Source organism: Equus asinus, chromosome 6, assembly GCF_041296235.1.
Source record: "Equus asinus isolate D_3611 breed Donkey chromosome 6, EquAss-T2T_v2, whole genome shotgun sequence".
Lineage (NCBI taxonomy): Eukaryota > Metazoa > Chordata > Mammalia > Perissodactyla > Equidae > Equus > Equus asinus.
The window spans coordinates 29953387-29978952 of record NC_091795.1 but is presented as its reverse complement, the minus strand read 5'-3'; the positions used below and the strand labels follow the sequence as shown (position 1 = coordinate 29978952).

Genomic DNA, 25566 nt, shown 5'->3' with positions numbered 1-25566 from the left:
CTCCAGATTTAGGAAGAGCTGATGTTTCAATTTGAGTCCAAAGGCAGAAAAAAAGCCATCGTCCCAGTTCAAAGGTCATCAGGCAGGAAGAATTGTCTCTTACTCAGGAAGGGGTCAGCCTTTTTATTCTATTCTGGTCTTCAACTGATTGGATGAGTCCCACCTGCGTTACAGAGGGCACTCTGCTTTGCTTAGTGTACCGATCCAGATGTTAATCTCATCCGCAAATACCCTCACAGAAACCCAGAATAATGTGGACCAAATATCTGGGCACCCCAGGGTCCAATCAAGTTGACACATAAAATTAACCATCACGTCTGGTGTAATTGTTAGAAACATTCCCCATTACTTTCCAGAGAGTCCTGGTTTGTAGGACATTAGGAAACTGGATCAGTGCTGGGTTTGGATGAGTATGTGTGGAATTGAGCTGCCTGTGGCAAGGGGTAGAGGAGGCAGTTGGAAATGAAGGTGAGGGGTTCAGGAGAGAGGTTGGGGCCAGCCCCAGAGATGAGAGTGATCACCGAGTGGGTACTGACCAGCCTGGGTCTGGACGAGACGACATAGGGAGATTTGAGAACACCAGCATTCCAGGGGTAGGCCAAGACACCAAGGAGTGGTAGGAGAGGGTAAGTGGAAACCCAGGTGAGAGGGGTGTCCCAGAAGCTGAGAGGCTTCTTAGGGAAGAGACCTGAAAAATGACATTGAATTTGGTCGTTAGGAGGTCAGCAGTAACCTCAGCAAGAACAATCTTGTAGAAGCCAGATTGCAGTGGGCCGAGGCATCAGAAGGAATGGAAGGGACAACAGTGGGTGTTTTTGGTTTTCGTAAAAAGACTATGAGGGAAACATGGCAGCAGCACAGGGGTCCACCCAGCTGTGGGACTCTGGCCAATTGTACTGATTTTCCTTCCTTGTGGGAGGTGGGGGGAGGGTGGAAATGGAGGAGGAAGAAATTCATGACCCCTTCCCAGCATGACTCTTGAGTTTAATTCAGCACGTGCTTGAGTGACTCTGAGTGAGTACCTCTGACCTCAAGGAGTTGATTAGTAGTGTAGGGCATTTAAGACTGCAACCTAGAGAATCAAGATGATCAAATACAGAACTTGGCCAGTGAACTTACAAAAAAGCGTTCAGATGAGCCCGTCTGATTCTGTATGCATCATAGATCCTGGGACACAGAGATGGAGTTGTCACTGGAATCAGTGATCGCCTTTCGGAGTCAGTAGATAGGAACAAGGGCTTCAGGAAGGAAGTGGCAGAGATGGCGGATCTTGGGGTCATCAGATGCAGGCTCTGAACAAGGCTTGATCACTACGCAGTCCCACTCCCCAAACAGCTGCTTGTGAAAGTTAAGTTCTGAAACCAGGCTCTTGCACAGACTGCGCCTAGAGTTGGTGTGCTACCAGGTCACTTGACATGAGATTCGAGAAATGTTTTTAGGGTTTCTGTGCTCTGAAATGTACCCCCACCCCACCCCAACTAGCCTAGCCCAGATGCTTGAAATTCCATAAAGACCAAGCCCTCATTTGGTTGGAGAGGGTAGGGAAAGCATTGCAGCCCCTCTCCCAACCCAGAAGTAAGGCATGTAATGTGCTAATGCCATTAGGAATGTTAAAGGAATACTGGTTGTGATGGTGAATTTGTCCAGTAACACCAGCAGGGATCATGGTGCAGGCGTTTCCTGTCTACCCTCCCAGTGGTTAATTTATGAGACCCTGCAAAGGCTCCTCTTGGGTTGTGGATTCTCCATATTTACCAGAAACTTCCACCTTGAGCCTTATCCATGTAATCATTTCTCTAAAATAAAGACAGTATTCTTGTCAAGGATTTAGGCAGGGGCAAGACCATGGTACCTGCCGTATAGTAGCACTGAAAAATGTTTAATGGGTAGGTGGGTAGGTGCTTGCTCTGGGAGATAAAAATGTAAAAGGGACAGGGCCATATATCCAAGGAGATCATCTTTGAACAAGAAGCCCAAACAGTGGGTAGAAACTGCAGAAAGTTATTGGGGGGAAGGGGTTATTAGCATCTGGGGACAACTCTGAGCTCACATTAGCATCACTTGGGGAGCTTTAAAAAAAGTGGATGTGTAAGCCCTACCCTAGAACAGTTGGATCATAATGGGGATGGAGGACAGGAATCAGTGTTTTCAAAGCTCTTCCAAGCAGCTGTGATGCCCAGTGAGGTCTGAGCTCCATCCAAATGGGTTATCTCTAGGGCCTTCCCCTCTGGTCAAAATGGCACCCAAACTTTCCCCCTTGGGAGCACCCATCTGTGTTCAGTTGGGCAGGGAGGAGCTGGAGATGAATGTCAAAGGGCAGGGACTGTGGAGTGGCCCCTTCCTCAGCTGAGGAAGGGCGTGTGCAGCTGGTGACTGCAGCACTGCTGGCCCAGTGTGTCTTGCTCAGGGACCAGCAGTGACTCCCAAGTGGCTGAGATCACCCTTTTCCAGGCCCTAATGGGGATGGTTGGAGAGCGTGGTCAGGGGCAGGATACCAGCACACAGAAGTCTAGAAATGAGAGACTGGAGATTTAGTATAGACTTTACTAATGATTTTTTTTAATCTGTCTTTAAAATTTCTAATTAGAAAGTGTTTCCCTTGGGGCTGGCCCCGTGGCCAAATGGTTGGGTTTGCGCTCTCCACTTCAGCAGATCAGGGTTTTGTGCATTCGGATCCTGTGTGGGGACGTGGCCCCGCTTGTCAGGCCACACTGAGGCAGCATCCCACATAGCACAACCAGAGGCACTCACAACCAGAATATACAACTGTGTGCTGGGGGAGCTTTGGGGAGAAGAAAAAAAAGAGAGGAAGATGGGCAACAGATGTTAGCTCAGGTGCCAATCTTGGGGGAAAGAAAAGTATTTCCCATTGCATATATACATTTTTTATTATTATTATTATTGTTATTATTATTGGTGAGGAAGATTCACTCTGAGCTAAGATCTGTTGCCAAGCTTCCTCTATTTTATATGTGGGTCACTACCACAACATGGCTTGGCAAGTGCTGTAGGTCTGCACCCAGGATCCGAACCCATGAACCCGGGCTGTGGAAGCAAAGTGCACCAGACTTAACCACTACCCCATGGGGCCACCACCCCCTGTTGCATATATTTTTTTTACATTTACAAGCAATATATATTTAGCCAAAAGGAGAAATAAATAACACCCATAATCTTGTCATCCAGAGACTAAGTTCAGCTCACTTCTTGGTGTATATCCTTCTAGATCTCTCTTCAACACATAGATAAAGATAGATGTCTCACAAAAGTGGGACTTTACACATATTTTGTATCCTGCTTTTTCACTTAGCAGTATACAGTAAATGCCTTTCCATGTCTGTAAATGTTCGCCTACTTCATTAATTCAGATATCATAATTGTAGCATAATGTACTTAATATCTTTTGGCTATTATAAACAGCTCTTCAGTGAGCAATCCTGCAGCTATATTTTGCTCACATCCTTAATTATTTCCTTAGGATACATTCCTAGGGTGCTAAGCCTTTGGAAGACCTGATACATGCCTCCAGATTGCACAAGAAAGGTTTGCTAATTTACTCTCCCACCAACAGGGTATGAAAAAGTGCCCATGGTAATTAAAGAGGAGGAAAACCTTTGCCAATTTGACAGACTAAAAGTATTAACTCTTTACTGAGTTCATAACTTCTTTATCTCAAATTCTGCAAAGAAATGGAAGTGGAGCCCAGAGATTTTCCTTTGGTTTCCTTTGGTTGGGTAAGTGCCCAGTCCTAAGGGATCTCTGTTGTCTGACCCGCTGGGTCACCGCCTTTGGGATTTGGGCCTTTCCCTGGTGTGGTTTTCAATATGGCATATATCCTTATCCAGGGCTTTTGTTCCCACTAGCCGTCCTAGCCTACTTCCGGTGTGTGCCTGGGAACACCAGGGGGCATTGTGGAGCCATTGATCACACTTAGAAGGTCTTCCGGTTTCTCCATAATGAAATCTTGAATGATACAATTATTCCTTTGTTGTGTATTATATGACTTCTGCTGATTGGCATTCACAATATTGATTTGCTTAGGGTAATATTTCATTCCCTTCCAGTTATTTCTATCTTTTCCCCTGTAGTTTATATGTTGGTTACAAAAATAACCTGATCCATCCTAGCTCTTCTGTAACTGGGGACCAGGGCGCCTGCATTGTTCTCATCCCAGCTCTGCCAGTGGCCTGATGCCTGTATCTGAGAAATGCCAGATTGGCTGGAGGAGTAGTCTGGAAGTTTCTCTTCTAGCACTAGCATAATGGAAGGATTACGAGAGTGGCATTTGGGATGAGGTAGGGCTTGGGCATGTTACTTAACCTCTCTGGACCTTCATCTCTTCTTCTGTTAAGTGGGGATTATAATAGCATCAACATATAAGGCTGTGAGGGTTCAATGAAATAACACATGGAAATAGCTTGGTACAGTGCCTGGCACAAGATAACTAATCAGTAAATGTTATCTTTAAAAGAATCTGTTTAGGGCCAGCCCTGTGGCCTAGTGGTTAAGTTCGGCATGCCCTGCTTTGGCAGCCCGGGTTCAGTTCCTGGGTGCAGACCTACACCACTCATCTGTCAGTGGCCATGCTGTGGTGGCAGCTCACATATGAAAAGAGGAAGATTGGCAGTGGATATTAGCTCAGGGTGAATCTTCCTCAAGAAAAAAAAAAATCTGTTTACTCTTCTATGCAGACAGCTTGTTGTCCTTGGCTTTTGTACCTACTTATCTGCTTAGCTGAAATGATACTAACATCAGATAGAACATGAATTTCAGAAATGCTATATCCCACACAGGGTTGAGCAGCACAGTCCCAGTGTCATGGCCCCCTGCTATAGAAGAGCTAGGATATATCAGGTTATTTTTTATAATCAATATGTAAACTATAGGGGAAAATATAAAAATAGTTGGAAGCAGATGTGATATCAGTGAATGTTTGTTTGATTTGATCAATCTTAATTGTGTTAAGTAAATGGAGTCTTCATCGGCTGGTTGACTGCCCGTTGGCACTAGACAGACCCAGTCGCGCTATCCATTACCTTCCCCAAAGGCTGTGGCTCTCACTGCTCTCACTCTAGGACAACCCCAGGAGCATGGCCCCTCATTGCCTTTGGCCTTTGGGTGCATTTCCACCTAGAGCTGCCTGGGAAGCAACACTTAGAGGGAGAAGCACTTGTGTCTCTAATTCAGTTAACTCTAAAACACCCTGCACCAGTCATCAAGCACCTCTCTCAAATGGTGCTGTGTCACGGGCTCTCGGTACCCAAGGGACAAATAAGTTTTGGTTCCTGTGCCCAAGAAGCTTAGGGGGAGATGAGGGAGGATCTATGAGCCTGGCTATGAGCAGGGATGTCAGTGGGGCAGCAAAGTGTGTGAATGACCTGGAGGAGGGGCTGGGCTGAGCTGAAGCAAGGAGAGGTTAGGAAGCCATCGCAAGGTCGGGGGTAGTAGCGATGGCAAAAATACTGTGGCAGCCAATGGACAGGACTTAGTGACTGGCTGGCCAGCCAACAGTGAGGGAGAGGCTGGAGGGAAAGAGTTCTGAGGTTTTCCCTTGGGGGTATGTGAGACGATGATGGGTCTGGGTGAGAAGCATTTGGGAAGAAAACAGTGATGTGTCTTGGGACATGTTGACGTTGGGGTTTGCGTGCAGAATCTCTTCCTCCAGTTCCTAGGACACCCTTATAATTTGCTGTAACCTCTGGATGGCCATAAACATGTGATTCTACAGCAATGTTTCTCAAATGTCACTTATTTGGATAATCTTTGCCACAGAGCACATATACCATTAACATTTTTCTTTGCATTGACTCACTTTTCCCCACTTTTTAAAAACAGAGCTTTATTGTAAGCAACTGTCCAAGAAATCAAAGTCTTCCTTTTATATATCTAACACGTATGTATTTTAATGCCTATTAAAATGAATAGTTTAAATACTAAAAAATAGGAGATGTTATTTAATAGACTTGAGATGGGAATTGGGAATGAGGTGCAAGCCCCTTTCATGAAGTGGGGAGGAGGCGGCGTGATGGGTTTGCTGTGTGATAATGTGTATGAAGTAGCTACATACAGTATACTCACAATAAATGTTAATTTCTTAGCCTTTCCACCATCCTATCTTAATTTCCTGGGCCCTCCTTCAGTATGAGTGCAGAATCATTTTTGTTGTTCCCTTTAAGTGACTGACCCGCCCGTGTACACATTTGCACGCACATGAAGATAGGTAGGGTGCAAGAACCTATACTTCAGGCTCCTTTATCAGGCACGGTGACCTTGCGCAGAGGTAGCTGGTGTGGCCTTATTCTCAGCATCCTTTCTTGCCTGAGGGGTCAGAGATCTCTCCCCAAACTGCCCACTTATTGAGGGACCTCCTCAGACGTTTCCCATTTCCTGGTGCCCAGGAGTTGTTGACTTTGGCCAGCCGCGGGGCCTGCGGGAGCGATGGAGAAGGGTTCTTGGAGCTCCGCGTGCTGGGAGGCAGCTCCAGGCCGCCTGGTGTTCTTTTGTGTTGTGTATTTTACTGGCGCAAGATAAGCACTTCCTGTTCCCCATTGATTATACACAGATCCTGCTTCCTTTCTCCTCAATACCTGGGATGCTTTCCAGCTTCTCCTCCCACAGGGGAAAATCCATAAACTTCAGAATTCCCAGGCCTGCTTTTAGTCAATGGGCTTTCTGCAAATCATTACTGTTTTTGCTGTCTAGTCACATTCTTTGTGGCTCCTTCACCTCTGTCCAGGGACTTAGTTCCTCATTGTGCCAGCCAGGAGAGAAATGCTCGTGAGGCCTGGCCTCACCCCCTACCCCCCTTCTCAGCAAGAACATCCGTATCTACCTTCAGGCTTAAATCAGAGAATAAATAGACTGCACTTCACGAATCAATCTTAACCAACTGTTAGGGGCTGCGTAGTGTACTGGATTGAGGATTCTGAGGTCTTACTCAGCATTAATAGGGAAGAATGCCATGATCTGTTAGCAATGTCTGCCATGGGCACCTGGGGTGGGGGTGGGGGCAGCACTTGTGCCCTGTATTTGCTATCCCAAAATTCCAAGATGAGACTGAAGCTTCTAGAAGACAAAAAAGCATGCCCTTGTACCCTTTGAGTCATACCATAAAAGTCCAAAGCCCTGTATTCTTGTGCCAACTGGAACATCACTAGTTCATGACCTTGGGTAAATCCAGAAGCTTCCAGTAAGCTCAGTTTTCCCATTTTCAAAATGAGGGTGATAATATCTGTTTTATCTATATCTAGGGATCAGTAAGATCGAATGAGATAATTAATGTAAAATGCTTTCAAAAGTAAACAACAGCAGAAGTGTATCTTGCCTGCATCACCCAGCTCAGATGCCACCTCCTGTATGAAGTCTTCCAGTTTTTCCATGAGAATCCTGCCTACTATGATCCCTGTTTTCTCTGAACCTGTCATTTATTCTAGTTATTTATGCACTTCAACCACCCTCCTCGTGGCATGTCATGCACATGAACAGCCACCTTTTATAGGAGGTGCCTCCTGCACGTTTGTGAACTGCTCTGTACAGAGCTTTCGCTGCTTGTTGGTCCATTCTATAAGTAGGCAATTCTGTAAGAATGGGAAGCCACCTGCTAGCTTTAAATAGCATAGTTTTATGTTTTAGAAAGATATTACTAGGGGCAAGCGAAGGGTGGCCTGGAAGACATGGGGAGGGAGACAGAAGCAGTGGTGACACTATGGAAGAGGATTTGGGACCGCTGAATCTCTCTCTACCACCCTGTTCTTTGATAAGGACGGCAGACGTTTTTTCAGTCTGGGGCAAACTGACCTGCAGCCCACACCCACCCCTTTCAAACTGGGTTGCTACCCTCAAGTGCCTCCTGGGCAGAGTCTGGAGCAGACACTGAAGCCGAGCCAAGAGACCAGATGCAGACAGAAGGCTGCTGCAGTGGCCCAGCCATGAAATAGGGAGGGCCTGAATCCCTAGGCTCTAGAAAGATGCCTAGAATTCACAGAACTTGGTGGCCAACCGTGGGTAGGGGAAGCCACTAAAGACATTAAGGTGGGTTTTGAGGTTTCTAGTTGGGGAAACTGAAGGCACAGATTGGGTTAATTGTGATGGCTCTGCTTACTGTTGTGACAATACAATACATAGTTATTGTAAAAAATTTCAAAGGAATAAGAAAAGCACAAAGAAGAAAGTAAGAAAATTGCCTGAAATGCTCAAACCCAGTGGTAACATTTTGGTGGCTGTCCTTCCAGGTTCTGTAACTGGCTTTCTTCACTGAATAGTTTGTCCCAGACAGTTCTTCAGGTCAATAAATGTAGATCGACCAGAGGGAACACCGAACCTGAAACCACAGGGGACAAGGAGGAGAGGGCGTCCAGGTAGGAAATGTGTTTTCCCTGAGATGCCAAATAAGATGAGGCCTGAGAGATGCCCATAGGATTTGGCAGATAAAAGGCCAATCTCTTTTATTTTCTTTCTAAAGTCATCAGTGGCCTTCTAGTAACAGAGACAGTAGAGTGGCTGGAACAGAAGGAAGACTATTGAGTGCTGAGGACCACACGGGAAGGTGGTGAGGAAGTGAAAGCAGCCTGTGTACAGAACTGGGAAGGGAAGGAGGGAGGAAAAGAAAGAGTGGCTGTGCACCGGCTTCCCTGTTCACCCAGCCACCAGCAGCGGCTTCCTGACCCTCCGCCTCCTCCTCACAGACTCTGCCTTCAGCCCCCATCGGATCTGCCCTGCTTCCATCTAAGGAAGATCAGATGCAGCAGAGCTTGCACAGTCCTTCGTGAACTGTGAGGGTCCCCAGAGAGCCCTCCCTGTCTCCCCAGGCCTGCCTTGACACCTGCCGACTTGGGGCTCATTCCCTCCCCGCTGCTGCCCCCCGGCAGATTATAAACCCACTTCCTCTTGGCCACACACATCTTTTCTCTATCCTTGAAATCACTACTTGTACCTATGACAATTCTCAGCCTCACTGACAACAAGAGAAATGCGCATTGAAACTACAGTGAGCTATTGATTTTCACCTGTCCGTTTGGCAAAGATCAATGAGTTTGATAACACTGTGTGGGCAGGGGTGTGGGGAAATCAGCTCTCTCATATGTTGCTGGTAGCGATATAGACTGAGGTATTTGGTAATACTTTTCAAAGCATAAGTGTGCATACTTTTGACCTAGCAATTCCCCTCCCAGCTGGAAATGTATCCGACAGCTGTATTCACACATGAGCAAAATGATGAGTGTTCAGGGATATTTGTGGCAGCAAAAGACTGGGAAGCGCCTACGTGTCTGTGAACATGGGACCATTGAGTAGATTATGGCGCCTCCGTGCATATGGGGCGTTACACAGAATGAGGCAGCTCTCTCTGTACTGATGTGGAATCAGCACTAACATGTTGCCAGATGAACAAGATGGCGAGCAGAATGGCATGGGGGGCATATGTATAGGCCCCAGAACAGGGCAGAGACCACCATGGGGCCAGGATCGTACCTGAGGGGAGGGGAGTGCTGTCAGTATACACTAGGCATGGCCAGGACAAGAGAGAGGAGGAGGCATCAGGTAGGGTTCAGCTCAGGGAAACGAGGGTGAGGCGTCCCTGGGCAGCTCCTGTGAAGAAGTTTCTCTATGGTGTGAGCACAGAAGCTTCCTGGGCCCAGCAAACCCAAGACCACAGCCATTGCAGGGGTGACAGAGGACTCACTCAGGAGGCCTGGAGTTCTAGGCTTCGGAAATGAGGACCCAAAAGCAGTTTAACTTTGACTTTTCTTGAAAGTCCAGGTCTCTGCCCCGGAGGTCCCCTTACCACCGAGTGGCCATGCTCAGTGCCCTGGCAGCAGAGTTTCTCTGCTTTCTGAAAAGAGCACCCAGCTGCCAGGAAGACCTGGCTGGCCAAGTGTCTGGCTCTGCATGAAGACCTTGGACCCTCTTCAGCCAAGGACCAGATGTGTCAGCCGTCCAGCCGTCTGTGAATGGAGCCAACAGTCCCAGCAAGTCAGGGCAGACCTGAGACCCCCTGAGCTCCTGCCCGCCCACAGTGGTGTGCCGGAGCCAGCTGCTACCCAGCCGATCATTAGCATCTCTTCCCAGCCCTGCTGTCAGGAACTCAGCATGGGAGCTTGAAATCAGCCATGGTGGGAACATTTACACTGTGGGTCCCAGCAAATGCTACAAATCGGGGTCTGTGTTTTTGTTTTTGCTCAGAGAGCCAATTATTAAACATTTACCAGCACACTTCTGAACGGGACCTGTCTCCCCACGAAGCACCCAGAGATGAGGGAGTGGCCAAACTCTGTGTTAGTTAGCTCTTCCCTGTCCCTGAGTAAAGTGCAGGTGGTAGGTTCATTGAACAAAAGTAGCTTTGCATTTTAGTGTCGAAACGCTTATTTCCTAAGAGCTCACCCAGCACCCTGCCTGGTCCTTGCCCAAGTAACTGCCACGCGAAATTTAAAAACTCTGCCAGGTAGTAGGTGCTGTTATTCCCATGTTACAGGTGGGAAAGCAGAAGTTCTGAAAGATGAGGTAACTTCCTCGGGTACACCGCTTGTAAGTGGGGATCAGCTAGGACTCTTGATTCTGTATTTATTGAGCGCCCCAACACAGCCTCCACTCCCAGCAACCCACTGTGGTTTAGAAAAACAGCTGCATTCAACTTTTTGCATAGGAGGCCATCTGGTCCAGGTCCCTGCCTTCAAGCCAATAAAGTAAAACATCCCCATTGTAAAGGTGAGATGATTGAGCCCAGAGAGGTTAGAGCCTGGAGGCCTGGTCTCCCACCTCGCATGCTGTCCTTCCACCACCAGAACCTGACCTCTAGGGGGAGCCAGTTATTAAAAACCAACCTTGGTCAAGTCTGGTAGGCAGATTGCCAGATTCTCTGAGTTGGGAGAGGAAGAGAATTGTGTCAGGCCATCCAGGAAAGAAAGGGAATTATTTGGGGAAAGGGGCAGGGAATAGGTGTTCATGGGAAAACTGAAACCTCACCAATCCACTCTATTTTTGAGTTTACTATTCAGTCATGAAATATTTTTGGAGCCCCTCTGCCCCCCATGCGTAGGAGGGGCTCCAAAAATATTTGTCGACTAAATGCTGTGACAGGTGCCTAAGAGAAAAAAGCCATTTCACTGGTTTAAAACACTACAAAAAAAAAAAAGTTTCTAAATTACTTTTGCAAGGAAATTTATATGTCATATTACGTTGAAAAGTAGCTTACTTTAGGACATTTTGGATTTATTTGTAACAACTCACCTATCGACAAAACCTCAAGAAGAAACCCAACCGTCTATACTTGTGTCAATCACAGAGGGTAACTATGTTTGGGATTGAGTGCCATCCATAAAACTAAGCAGATGCAGAAAGTACTCATCTTTAGAAAAGAAAATAAGGGGTGTGTGAACCTTATTTTTTATACTTCTGGAACTTTGTTTAATCCATCATGTTTGGAATCCATCTCTTACTACTTTCATTTCTTCTTCTTCAGTGACTTCTGGAAACTAAACATTTATTCCCACTTGGGAAAGCTTTTCTGTTTCCTAATGAGTTCCTTGCTTAATATCGATAAACTTTCAAATTTAGACCCACTTATGTCCATTTCTGATTGAAGATAGAGGGTCTTAAACAGGCCTCCAGTAGCCAGCAGGTTGGGTATCACAGCCTCCAAGCTGCAGGTACACATTCTCGGCAATACTAAGCCAATTAATGTGAGAACCAATTGCTCAGGAGTGAAAGAGGCCCCGTCACGTACGTTCCATGTCTCTAAAGGATTTAGGAAGAGGCTAGACAACCCAGTGCTCCACATGTGGAAACTGGGGCTTATAAAGTGCTTAAGCGCAAGGTGGGACAGGGTCTGGATGCATCATGAGCCCTGGCTTCTGGGCAAGGAATTTGGGGTGTGGACGTGACCCTTGAGGAGCTTACAGTCCAAAGGACAGGCACAATTTGCAAATGGACAACACAGCATGCTGAGTGCCATGGGAACACCAAGCACAGCTGGGGCACAGAGGTGAGAGTGACTGACTGTTGTGGGAAGCTGCAGAAGGCTCGTCCAGGAAGGTGACCTTGGGGCTAGGTCTTAAAGAGGGGCTTACAGTTTCCCAAGAGTAAAGGATACACCAGGCCAGGGACTAGCTGAGCAGTATGGCACCTTCTGAGCATGGTAATTACTTTAGTGCAGCTAGTGTGGGGGTGTAAGGGGAAGCCATGAGGGTTGAAGCCAAAATAGATTGGCCTTGGATTGCTGCTGAGTTTAGGGGCTTTATCTCTCGACCCTCAGCAGCCAACCAAGGAAGGATTTTAAGCTGGAAAGAGATCTGATAGGTTAGTTTTTAGAAGGCTAAACTCTTGTAGAGTTTGGAGGCCATTGCGGTAGTCCTGATGAGAAACGATTACACCCCCAGTTGTGGCAGAATGGAAAGTAAGGAGAAACTGATCGTTTTTTCACATTTTTCATTTGTAATACAATTCTACATTTTAAGTCATCTTTGGGGCCGGCCCCCATGGCATAGTGGTTAAGGTCGGTGTGCTCTGTTTCAGCAGGCCGGGTTTGTGGGTTCAGATTCCCGGTACGGACCTACGCTACTCGTCAGCCATGTGTGGTGGCTACCCCCATATAAAGTGGAGGAAGATGGGCACAGATGTTAGATCAGGGCTAATCTTCCTCAACAAAGGAAAAAAAAAAATCTTTAAAAGGAAGTGGAGAGCATTTTGTTCAATGTCCTTTTCGCTGTGTGGTGGATGGCTATCTGAGGGCGGGGTTTGGGTTTCTAGCCTGTTTTCCTGGGTGGCTGCATGCACCATAAGGTCTCCTGAGAGTGAAGTCTGGGAGAGCCATCTTCTCTGTTGAAGGGGCCCTGGCTCTGGGGTCCCAGAGTCTGTTTACCACGGGGGACCACAGAGGCAGAAAAGACTGGTCACCTAAACTGGTAAGTTTCGTCTGGCTAAACACAAATCCACGAGACAGGAAATCTAGAGAAAAGGGCCCTTTCTTTCTGCACCAGGCCTGCCCCTCCCCGCAAGAAGGAGAAGCAGAGGGGATTCTGTGGTGTGGGGTGTTCTCACCTGGGAAGCGCTGGGAGATCCTTGCTTCCAGCCATAGTGCGCCCCTTCTGGGAGCACCGCTGTCGATTCTGTCACATGAAACTTTGCCTCTTGCCTGAGTTTTCTGTGAGAACGTGTGAATGGGGAGAATGTGGGCGTTCCCAAGAGGCCTGTAGAGTCCTGTCCACACCAAAGCAAGCTTGGAATAGGCAGGCATGGCTGGGGGAGGGGCTCTTCCCTACCTTCTGGAAGACTGAGGGTTAATCTCCATAGCTCATTGGCAGTTCTGCCTCTGTACGGGGCATGCTGGGATTTCCTCCCAGCTGTTTTACATCATGAAGATTTGTATGTTGGGGAAATTCCAGGGCACAGCTGCAATTAATCTGCTGCACAGTCTTCGAGCTGAGCGGGGATTCTGTGGGCCCAGTGCTCCGCCTCCCTGCAGGAAGGGGGGCTCCAGCTCTCCGGTGAGAGCACCCCTCGGAGAGACCCTTCCAGACGCGAGTCCAGCAGAAACAGCCCACCTGGCCGAGCGATCACCCCAAGGAGGGCACTGGGGGGGCACCCAAGGTGCCGAAAGGGGCCCAGAACATTAAGGAGAAGAGGAGCAGCACTACTTATAAATAATAAAGCCAAAATAACACCGAGAGCAACACTTGATAAAGATGTCACAGAAAAAGAAAACTTTTGTCCACTCTTACTTAGGAACGTAGGAGTAAAAATCTTAAAACACTCATGGTTAGCGTTCCGCAGTATAGTATAAGAACAAACAGGCCATGACCCAGTAGGGTTCACCTGGGGATGCAAGGGTGCTTTAGTGTCCAAAAATCCATCACTGTGTATGCAGCTCATGACTGAGGCAGATAAGAGAAGCCACCTGACCGTTTTAGTAGATGCTGAGAGAATTCAGCAACTGTTCCAGTGAAAACGATTTAAAAATAGGAACAGAATCATCGTTTTTTAACAAGGAAAAGACAGATTCTAATCCACAGCCTCATTCTACTTAACTGAGAACCACAAGAGCAGAATTGCCCCAGGTGTGATCCATGGAATTCCAGTCCCCCAAAAAGAGTTTCCCGGATTCGGGAAGAATTGGTGTCCTGTCTCAGAGTCACAACACACAGGAGCATATTAAGCAGCATATGTAAATCGAGGGTGGTAGCACTTGCCATTTGGGTCTGTTTCTGTTTTTTGAGTATCAGAAGTACTTATCCCACAGATGGCATCCTATAAGTGGTAGCCATTGCTGTTGCTTGGCCATCAGTTGCATTGATGCCACACAGGTCTGATGTTTTCCATTCCAAAGAGCATCCTCCAGGAGGGAAGTAGCTGGACCATCTTCATTATGCACTTCAGCCTGACCGTGATACACTAGTCTGGAGCCAGTTGTGGCCAATTGGATGGAGCCTAGACTGGGCTTGGAGAAACCAGCAGTTTTAATTTGCCCGCATACCATTATTGTGCAAAGAGTCTCGGCTCAGCCATACATGCTTAATCCCAGAGGACATGCTCCCACCAATGAATGATTAGCCCTGGGGTGATCGTGGGGCTGGCCTCACATGAGAATTGCAGTCCAGAAGAGCTTTATTTCCACTGAACATTGGGCTAGGCCTGACGTAGGAATTCAGAACTGCCCGGCCACCTCCAAATTTCTGCTGCTGAGGTGGGGGAGGATTACAAGGGCGTTGCTGGCTCCTTCTGCCCAGTTCTTTGTTCTGGGAAGCTCAACTGTCCCTTTAGAATGCTCCTTTCCTCAGAATTGCAATCCAGAGATACTCCCTAGCGAAGCTGCAGGAGGCTCGAACATTTTATAGGTCTTCTCCCACCCCTACCCTCATCACTTGTTTCAAAATCTTACAAAAGCAGAAAAGTAGAAGGGGGGAGGTGACACTCCTCCATTTCCCTACCTCCCAGAATGAATCTCTCTCCCTCCCTCTCTCTCTCTTTCTTTCTCTCTCTCTCTTTCTCTCTCTTACACACACACACACCCCCAGGAGTGACTGGAGCAGGAAGGGTCCTGGGTGAAATGGACACTGTTCCCAGAACCACCTCTCCCCACCTGCCTGACATATCTGTAAGGTGCCCACCTTCAGTGGTGGGCAGGGCTAAAGATTTTCACCCACCTTTCAAGCTTCCAGGTCTCAGTTACAGTCAGTGAGAGTGAACCCTAAGGGGAGAAGAGGCCAGTGTGGTCTCCTCCCACCAGAAGTTCAGACATCTTGGTAGGTAGATAAAATGCCAAGCACGTGATAGACAGCCCCAAATAGTAGTTATTTCTAAAAGCCCTTACTGTGAATGTGTGTGTGTTTATACGTATATTTGTACCTTAATAGGCCCAGTACCAAGGCAGACAGACCCTCAGGCAACTCATAGTATATTGGGTACCAGCTCCTCAACCACTAGAGCAGTGGTTCTCATCAAGAGGGCAATTTGCCCCTCGAGGAGACATGTGACAAAGTTTGGAGACATTTTTGGTTATCACAACTGGGCAGGAGGGTGGGGGCTACTGGCGCTTAGTAGGTAGAGGGCAGGGATGCTGCTAAATATCCTGCAATGCACAGGACAGACCTCACAACAAAGGATTATCTGGCCCAGAACGTCAGTAGTACCAGCGTTGATCTGACTGCTCTAGATCCTTCACGCCTGCTGTGCCTACCAACCCGTAAGTTCAGCTGACAGTATTCTCTGAGACCCAAACTCCAGCGTTGTCCCAGACTAGGGTTCAGATAGATTCCTTTGGGCCACCACATATGATTTGAGAACACCTCTGGTAAGCAAGCCAACAGGAATCAAGAGTGTTCAGTGTGTGTCTTTGTGATTCTAAATAGGGAGCCAGATGCTGGTAGAGCTGATGGATTTTAGGAACCCTTCTACTGTGTTTAATGTTGGGGGAGTGGATACTTCTTTGGGACACTTCTCTTGATACTTGTGATTGTGGTTCAACTTTAAAAAAAAAAAAAAAACAGATGTTGATGTTGTTGCTTCTGGAGAAACGAGCGTGGTGTTTAGCACTGATGTGTGAGCTGTGGCCACCTCAGGTGTCCCTACAGGAGAATATTGACATGCATGTATTCATTCGGCTTCTGGGTGGCCAGCCCTGTGTGAGACAGAGGAGAGAGAAACCCATCAGAGCAAAGCAGAGCGGTGGGGTGTTCACAAAGGTGGTGCTGTGAAAAGCTTTATGACTCATCTTGTAGTAAAAAGTGTGAGATTGGAAGTCGAGACCTCAGCTCCAGCTCCCAATGTAAAGTTGGGCAAGTCATTTACCCTGTGTTGACTTCCATTAGCTCATCTGATAATTTGGGACAGTCACCCCTACTTGTCATCACCGGGTTTGTTGTGAAGATTAAACTGGGTTATGTGTGTGAAAATGCTTTGAAAACTGCCAGTGTGGCCCAAATATTGTTATTCACTGAGGAAATGACTTTTAACTAATGATGTCGATATTTGTCCAATGCTTTTAACTTGCCAAAGGCATTTCGATCCTGTTAGTTCATCCAGGAAGTGTAGGCTCTGAGGAGTGAAGGAGATGGGTGGGGGTGGGAAGGGAAGAAGAAGATAGTATCAGAAGTGAGACTCAGTATAAGGGGTGGGGGGAGGGTACCAAAGGGCCCAGAGTGGAAAGACTATCTTTATTCACAGGGCCCCCAGTGCCCCCTTTCATACCCACATCCTATAAGCCCCCCTGCAGCCAGGCCTACTTGGCCCATCCCACCTGCTGTCTGTGCTACTCACTGGTCCTTGGTAGATGTGTCCCTGTGTGGTTATTTCTGCTTCTAGACACCTTTTGGAAAGCCCAGCGCCTGCCGTCTCAGTCAGTTTTTGTGGCTGAAGGCAAGGGGCCCTTCTGGGGCACTGCCCACCATACCTCCCTGATCCCGTGCACATAGCTCAAGGCCAAATCATGATTTTTTTTCCCCTCGAAATTGATGATGAAGGCAAGGGACGATTCAAAGACTTATTTCTGTCTCTCTGTGAAACTCCCCCTGGAACCACCACTTCCTATTAGAGCTTTAGTTTTCCAAGTATCCTCAAGAGTTCTGCGAAGAGGCTGCATAGCTGGTCTGCAGCCCAGAAGCACCCTATCAGTGTTGACCCTAAGACAACACATGTGTTTTTGCGCCTGGCAAAAGACTAATGGTTTGCTTATGAAAATAAGAGCTGCCATTTATCAAATGTCTCCCACGTGGGAGGGACTGTGTTCAGACCTTGACATTGTCCCTGATTCTTCTAACAACCTATAAAGTTGGTGATAATAGCCTTGCCTTACAGATGAAGAAACTGAGACTCAGAGTTGTTAAGACAGTTGTCTAGGTTCACACAGCCTACACTGACAGACTGAGAACCTAAACCCATGAATACTCGACTCCAGAGCGCAGGCGGGCTCACCCGGTGCCCCTTACTGCCTCTCCACTCACTCCATTCCAGGCTCTTGCCAAAGTCTGTGCTATGCCGGGCTTGAGGAGAGGCTTTTTGTTTAAGGAAAATATGTGTCGTGTGTGTGTCTCTGTGTGTGATTGACTGTTTGGTTTGGATTTTCTGCAGTAATACACGAGAGAGGGTAAGGTACCAGATAATCATTTCAAGGTTGAGAAACGCTGTAATGAAGTGAAGTTCAGCATCTTGAGTATGAACAGATCTTACCCATGACCCTACAAGTGTCAGGCAGATGGTTTTTATTCATTCATTCACCAGATCCTTCTGGAGAGGCTGTTTCTTAGGGAGCTTTGTGTGTGATGCTGTAAGAGATGGACATGAATGGGGCGGGGTCACCATCTGCGAGCCTTTGCTCCCTTGATGAGCCTGCTTGTCCCGTGACTCGAGCGGGGAGGACTTGACCCTCAGCGATAGGTTCTTTGACTACTTTGGTCAGTTGTGCTGTCGTCTGCATCCCCTGAGAATGATGGAGGGGGCTGGTGGCACTGGTGGTGGTTATCAATGTATACTGTCCTGTGATCGTCATTTGGACATTGACCCAGGCAGGAGTGTGCACCGTTAAAATGAATCGCCTCCCTGAACCGCCAGTAGCCCAGCTGCACAGCTCCTCCTCTGCTCACTCGGGGCGCACGAGGCCTCATCTGACCAGCTGCTTTGTGCTTTCTGTCCCCTGTGCAGTACCTGCAGATGAAATGGCCCCTCCTTGATGTCCCCTCCAGCGCCACAGTCAAGGACACCAGGTCACCATCCCCAGCACACTTGGTAAGTCTGTTTCTCCTTAAAGTGCCGAAGGGACGCTCAGTCCCCTGATTGCATGTTACTGTCTCCCCTCCACCTCCCGAAGCTGTGGGGTCTAGAGGTGTTACCTCAGGTGTGTGAGCACAATCGAGGAAGAGCTAAGGGTCAGGGGTTCCCTACCCCTTCTACCTCAACACATGTACACATACCACCTGGGATGCTGTGATTGGCAGGGACGCCCCGACCCGAGCCGGTAACCCTGGTCCCGCTGCTGTCAGAATCCCTCTGCCCCCTCCACTTGGGCAGCGGTGTTTTCCTTTCCCTCCTGTTGGAGCTTGTTCAGTATTGCTTCTGCTCCTGCCTTGTAGCTGCAAGGTGACAGTTGAAGAGGTTCTTCTGTACAGGATGTTATAGGAGAGAATTTATTAAAACACGTGCAAACGAAAACCCCTCGGGGCAGCCAAGGCTCTCTTGCTCAGCTCTGCGGTAATACGGGCTGCAGAGGAAGGTCTGGATGGTCCTGGGGGACAGGAGCAATGGGGTCCGAGCAGGTCTCACTGCCTTAGGGCTTGCAACAGACTGAAATCAAAAGCAGCTAAGAGACCTGGGACCTTGCATTCCCCTTTCGTGGATTTCTCTTTTTTTTTTTTCTTTTCTTAAAGAAAGATTGGCACCTGAGCTAACAACTGTGGCCAATCTTTTTTTTTTTTTTTCTCTGCTTTATCTCCCCACATCCCCCCTGGTACATAGTTGTATATCTTAGTTGCAGGTCCTTCTAGTTGTGGCATATGGGACGCCGCCTCAACGTGGCCTGACGAGTGGTGCCATGTCCGCGCCCGGGATCCGAACCCTGGGCCGCCGCAGCGGAGCACGCGAACTTAACCACTCAGCCACGGAGCCGGCCCCTCATGGATTTTTCTTAAGAGCTTGGGGCAACCCTTGCCTTAAGCCCCATGCACTCTGCAGCTAACTGGTGATACCCACTGTATGGTGACTCAGAATCATAGAAGAAGCAGCTAGAAGCAACCCCAGCCTGCACGACCTATCCATTTTACAGACAAGGAGGCCTGGGCATACAGGATACTTTTAAAAACTTGATTACAGAAAATTTCAGCTGTTCCCTTCACCCACACTCCTCCCACTCACCATACTGGCTGGTTTTAAAGCAAATCCCAGACATATTTCATCTCATTCAGGACATTTTAAGATACCCAGATAGTCCTTTTTCTTCGAAAGCTTAGAGTCTAGTTGAGGAGAAAGAAGGGATACATAGAAAGGTAAATAATGGCACGGTGAGCCACATGATTTCCAGTAATCGTGAGACCAGCCTCAGGGGCAGAGCCCATTGGTAGACAGAGCAATGTCATGTGTAGTTCTCAGATGATTGTCACAGCTGTCCCCTGGGGAGACAGGCAGGGATTGCTGTTTCACAGTCTCTAGGAAGGACCAGTGACTGTGTGGGGAGCAGTGAGCGGCAGGGCCAGCCATCCAGCCCAGGCTGCCCCTGAGAGGTTCTGTGGTTCGTCACCAAGATATGAGCAGCCCATTGAACAAGCACCCCAGGAATAGGTTGGGGTAGTGCCTCTGGCCCTCCAGATTCCCATCTAGGGTGGCCGAGCGCGAGGTACGGGCGCCCTCTAGTGGTGTGAGTGAGTCACGGTGGAGGACATGGCATCCCATGTCCACCCTGCCACAAACCTGGCTTGTCCCCTCTTGGCACAGCTGTCTCTCCTTAACTTTTTCAAATTTTTGCTCACCCCCTCACCCAACCTATGGCATCCCCCAGCCCACTCCAGCAGACCCCAAGATGGCAGGGTCCTTTCTCCTCTCTGCCCCCTACATATTGTCTCTCTGCATATTATCTCAACTCTCCATCTACTTTTAGAGGCAGTGAGTGCCCTTTAAAACTACCACAGGTGTCTGAGTTTCCCATCCTTCCTGTTGCACAGAGTAATCCATCTCTGAACAATAAACTAAAAAGCCTGTACCCAACCCTCCTCCTCCCATGAACGTTATCCTATTTTCCTTCTGTTTACTGCACAACTTCTCACACAAGAGCTAGCCGTTCCACCTCTGTCCCTGAATCGTTTATTCTGCCAATCCATTGCCACCTGGCTCAGCTCTCCAATTGCCATCTCATACCTAAATCTAGTCACTTCCCCTACCTTTTCTCAACACAGATGATAGCTGACAGTATTACAACCTTTTGCTACCTGTAATCCTCCTTTCATCAGCTTGGGGAGACTGTATTAATACACAATATCAGTTATTTGCCCTCTCTAAGCTTCCTTTTTCTTTCTAGACTCTTTTCCTCAAATAAATGAGCTACTCATCCTCACTTAATATCTCAGTGTAAGCGACATAAAAGTATACGGAATTTCCAAACTCTCAGCAAAGTTCTAGACTCATAGCTCCAACTGCCAAACAAACATCCAACCATCGCCAGTGTGTGCTCTGCGGGTACTGGCCCATCATCGTCTGAGAGTGGACAAGCATGAATAGTTGATATATTGCATTGTAGATGGCAAAATAGATAGTTATCTAGTAAATTGTCTATTATCATACTCTGTATTCTAATATAGAAAAGCAGAAACAGGCCTCAAAAGCTTAAGGAACATTTATGGGAGCAAACCTTAACATTAACTTGAAGTTCTACAGATTGGGAGAAGACCACCCACTTTTCTAGTCAGAGCATCTCATTCCTTCCAACTTCTGAGACGCGTGTGTAGGCGTCAAACCTACCATGCCCGGAGAGGACGATGGATGTGATGGATGTGCTGGAGGCTGCATAATGCCGTGGGTTTGAATCCCAGCTCCGCCTCTTGCCATTTGTACAGCTTTAGGCATATCACCTCATCTCTCTTTACCTCGATTTCCTCATCTGTAAAAAGGGACTTAGAAGAGGACTTGACCTCAGAGTTGTGAGAAAATGAGCCCAGTGCATTGTAATGAGTTTAGAATTGTGCCTAGCACAAAGTAAGCCTTCAATAACTGTTAGCTTACTACTATTATTAAGAGAAGGAAAGAACAATTAAAATACGGTTTTAATTAGCAGGCTAAGAGGTGATGAGGGCCTGAATTGGGCCAGATCAAATGGACAGATTGCAAAGGTAACAGAGATAATGAGCCTATAGAATTTAGCTCTCATTTCCCAAGGATGTGATTTAATTGGTCTCGGGTGGGGCTGGTATGTTAAGTTTTTTAAGCTCCCTAGGAGATTCTAGGGGGCAACCAGAATTGAGAATCATTGCCCTAAACGCAAATCAGAGGCAAAAGGGAAGGAGTTGCTGGAGACGATCCCAGTTTGCTGGCTGCTGGTTTCTCCACGTTAGAGGTGTAAGCAGGGCTTGAAGGTGACTAGGAGGAGTCACGAAGGTTTGCACGCAGGCTTTTTTATTAAAAAAATGAAAACACTTGATTATGAAATTTCTTTTATAATTACGAGCAAAATATTTTAAGATGAGGTTTTCCCTGGCAGAAGAGCAAATGAAGGAAACAGCCTGCATACTTGCGGAGATTTAGTGAGTCATGTCGAAGCTGCCCATCAAGGAAATGTGTATAAACAAGCCGCAACGGAGCCCGGGTGGGGATGGAGTTACGAGTTATTACTGCTTGGATTTTGTGCCTTCAAAACAAGCTCTAAAATCTCAGTAACAGTGGTATTTTACATGTAACTATTCCTAATGTCTGATCACTGCAGTCTCCTCGCATGTAGACTTGTATCCAGACCCCTCACCGTGGCCCCCTGTACCTGGCCTCTGTCTTTCCCTCCACTCTCTCCCTGGAGCCCTATGCCCACCCACACAAGACAAATACATGCACTTCCAGAATATAACCAGTGCAAAGATAGGAATTGCCATCTGTTTTATTCATTTTTATTTACTCAGCACCTGTCATCATGCCTGGCACAGAGTAGGTACTCAGGGGTATTTGTTGAATGAATGGAAGAATAAATGGTCTGGGGAAAGAATGATACCCTTTCTAAACCCCTCTCTACCCCTGCATCCAATCCCTCTTCTGGGAATCCTCATTCAGGACGTTTTTTCTTTTTAAGATTGCCACCTGAGCTAACAACTGTTGCCAATCTTTTTTTTTCCTCCCCAAAGCCCTCCAATATATAGTTGTATATTCTCGTTGTGAGTGCCTCTGGTTGTGCTATGTGGGATGCCACCTCAGCATGGCCTGACGAGCGGTGCTATGTCTGCGCCCAGAATCCAAGCGCGCAAAACCTTGGGCCGCCGAAGCAGAGCACACGAACTTAACCACTCGGCCACGGGGCTGGCTGCAGGATTTTTTTAAATTAAATCTTTTTTTGAAACCATAAAAGTAATGCGTGTGCTGTGTGGTGGATCACTTGGGAAAATGCCTGAGTGCACAGAAAAAGACCTGTAATCCCACAACCCATAAACATTTTGTTCTGTAGCATTTCAGTCTCTTTCTGTGTCTGTGCATGCACCTGTAACTGGCTTTCTAGATGATGACCAAAATGCCTCATTAAATGTTAGTACACACCTTGTTTTAGCATTAAGCATTGGGCCACTCTCAGAAGCAAGTTGCAGAGCTTCGTGTCCAATGACTGACCGTCAAGCCAGTGCCTGGAAGCTCTCCTGCTGAGGAGTGGCTGTCTCACTGCTCCTTCTCTGAGCAGAGAAGCCTGGCTTTGCTTAGTGTGACAGTTCTCAATTAAAAGCATTCACTGGGGCTGTCCAGCGGCATAGTGGTTAAGTCTGAGCACTCCGTTTCAGTGGCCTGGGGTTCGCGGGTTCGGATCCCGTGCACAGACCTGCACACAACTCATCAGTCCAGGCCATGCGGTGGCGGCGTCCCATATACAAAGTAGAGGAAGGTTGGTACGCATGTTAGCTCAGGGACAATCTTCCTCACCAAAAAAAATTAAATAAATAAAAGCATTCCCTGAGGTTTCTGTATACACAGTTGTACAGTTTGTCCATCTCCTCACCAATATACTTGTGTAGACCCAAAAAACTCCATAACTCAGCACGTAGTCTGTTTCTGCCCTGTTCTACCTTCAGTACTGATTTCAGTTATTATTACACAGTTTTAACTGTTTATTGGGCTATAATTTTAAGCTTCCAGAAAAATTGTAACAGTAATACAAGGAGCTCCCATATACTCTTTATCTTTTAGATTCAGAAATGTTGCCCCGCCCCATAATTATGTGTATACATACATACACACACACACACACACACGTTGAGCTTTTTTGTTTAACAATTTGAGGGTAAGTTGGAGACATTGTGCCCTTTTACCCTTAAATACTTTAGATGTATTTCCTAGGAACCAAATACTATCTTACAATGACGGCAATACAGTTATCAGAATCAAGAAATTAACATTTCATATTATTCTGTAACCCACAATATATATTCAAATTTTGGCAAACGTCCCAATCATGTCCATTATAGCTGTGTGTTTTTTCCTGGTGCGGAGTTCAATCCAGGATCACACATTGCATTTAATTGTCATATCTCTTTAGTCTGCCTTGATCTGGCAGAGTTCCTCAGCTTTTGTCTTTCCTGACCTTGACATTTTTGAGTACAGACCAGCTATTTTGTAGAATGTCCCTCAGTTTGGATCTGTCTGCTGTTTCCTCGTGGTTAGACCCAGGTTGTGTGTGTTTGGCAAGACACCACTGCACTGACGCCGTGTCCTCCTCGGCGGGCCTGCCGTGTCCGTTTGTCCCAGTGTTAGCGATGTTATCTTTGATCGTTTGGTTAAGGTGATGTCTGCCATGTGTTTCCACTGTGAAGTTACTCCTTTTTCCTTTGTAATTAATTAGTGCTCTGTGGGGAGAGGCTTTGAAGCTTCGTAAATGTCCTGTTTCTCATAAAACTCACCCGCTAGTTTTGGCAGGCATTGACGATTATCTGCCTCCATCATTTCTTTTATTAGTTTCTGCTCTTGAGGTTTGGGGTTTTGGAATTCTTACTCATATCCCCCAGCCCATTAATCTTAGTATGGAGCAGAGTGGACCTTGTGACAAGTCAGCTCTCTGCATTGCTAACACTGATGAAAAAGATGATATATAGAGGAGAGAAACTTAAAAAACAACCTGTAAATAGTATTCCTGAAGAAGAGACAAAAACAACAAAAGGCAATAAGAGAAGAAAGTTAAACTGGGCTTTAAAAACAAAAATTTGAATTTATAGATTGAAAGAGCTCACCTGAATTTTACAAAATAAATGAAAATTGACCTTTCACCTGGACACATCCTGGCAATAATTTGAATGGCAAGGGTTAAATTTTTTTTTCCTACAATCATCTATGCAGGAAGGAAAAAAAAGGCCAGTACCAAAGGAACAAAGATAAAGGTAACCTCAGGGTTCTCTTTTGCCATCTTTAATGCCAGCAAACAGTGGAAAAGGGAGAGTTTTGATAAGGAAAGTTTGACCCCAGGAATTTTAGGCCAAGTCCAATTTGAAGACCTCAAAAATGTACCACTGCTAGGAGGAACTCAAGCACGTTCCAGTCCTCCTCTCCTGTGGGCCTGCAGGCTCTTGATTGATCTTGACAGCTTTCATAGCCTGCAGCACACTGCTTACCAGATAGGAGCTGAGAAGGTATTTGTTAATACGTCAACATAGCCCCTCATCTCCGTGTTTTCTTCTCTGCTCCAGTCCACTGGCCTCCTGTGCTTCCTCCAATGTGCTGAGCGGGCTGTCCACCTCGAGGCCACTGCACCGGTGTTCCTTCTGCCAAAATGCTCTTCCCCCAGCTGATCATCTGTCCCTGACATTAGGATCAGAGTAACAGCGAATGTTACAGCTAGAGCCCGAAAGTCCTTGGAAATCCTCTTTGTTTTGCAGTGGAGCATTCTTAGCAGATACCCCAGCCTTGTGGGGAACAGGCCCCCTTCTGGCCTCTCTGACCACTTCAGATCCCATCCCTGTTCTCCAGGCATTACAATGCTGTGAGTGGGCTGATGTTTTAGGAACAGTTCCAGTTTCTTCTTCCCCAAGCCCTGTGTTTAAGCATAGTCTCTTTTTTTTTTTTTAAAGATTTTATTTTTTTCCTTTTTCTCCCCAAAGCCCCCCAGTACATAGTTGTATATTCTTCGTTGTGGGTCCTTCTAGTTGTGGCATGTGGGACGTTGCCTCAGCGTGGTTTGATGAGCAGTGCCATGTCCGCGCCCAGGATTCGAACCAACGAAACACTGGGCCGCCTGCAGCGGAGCGCGTGAACTTAACCACTCGGCCACGGGGCCAGCCCCAAGCATAGTCTCTTGAAAACACTTGTGGCCCCCAAAGAGAAGGTTGCCTCTATCAGTAAATAGACATCTGAATGTGGATAGAACTGATTTCTTAAGTATATAAAATCAGGTACAGTTAGTGATCCAAGAAAACTCCGAGTGTCTTTCCT

At 47.1% G+C, this 25566-nt stretch overlaps 1 protein-coding gene across 1 annotated transcript in view; it reads left to right on the top strand.

The window, feature by feature from the left end:
• Nucleotides 1-25566, top strand: part of TCF7L1 (transcription factor 7 like 1) — a 144907-nt gene that overhangs the window by 107777 nt on the left and 11564 nt on the right. Inside the window, exon 4 of the mRNA XM_044771798.2 lies at nt 18127-18210. Within this exon, the coding sequence (XP_044627733.2) occupies nt 18127-18210 (84 nt within the window). The remainder of the gene's footprint in view (nt 1-18126; nt 18211-25566) is intronic.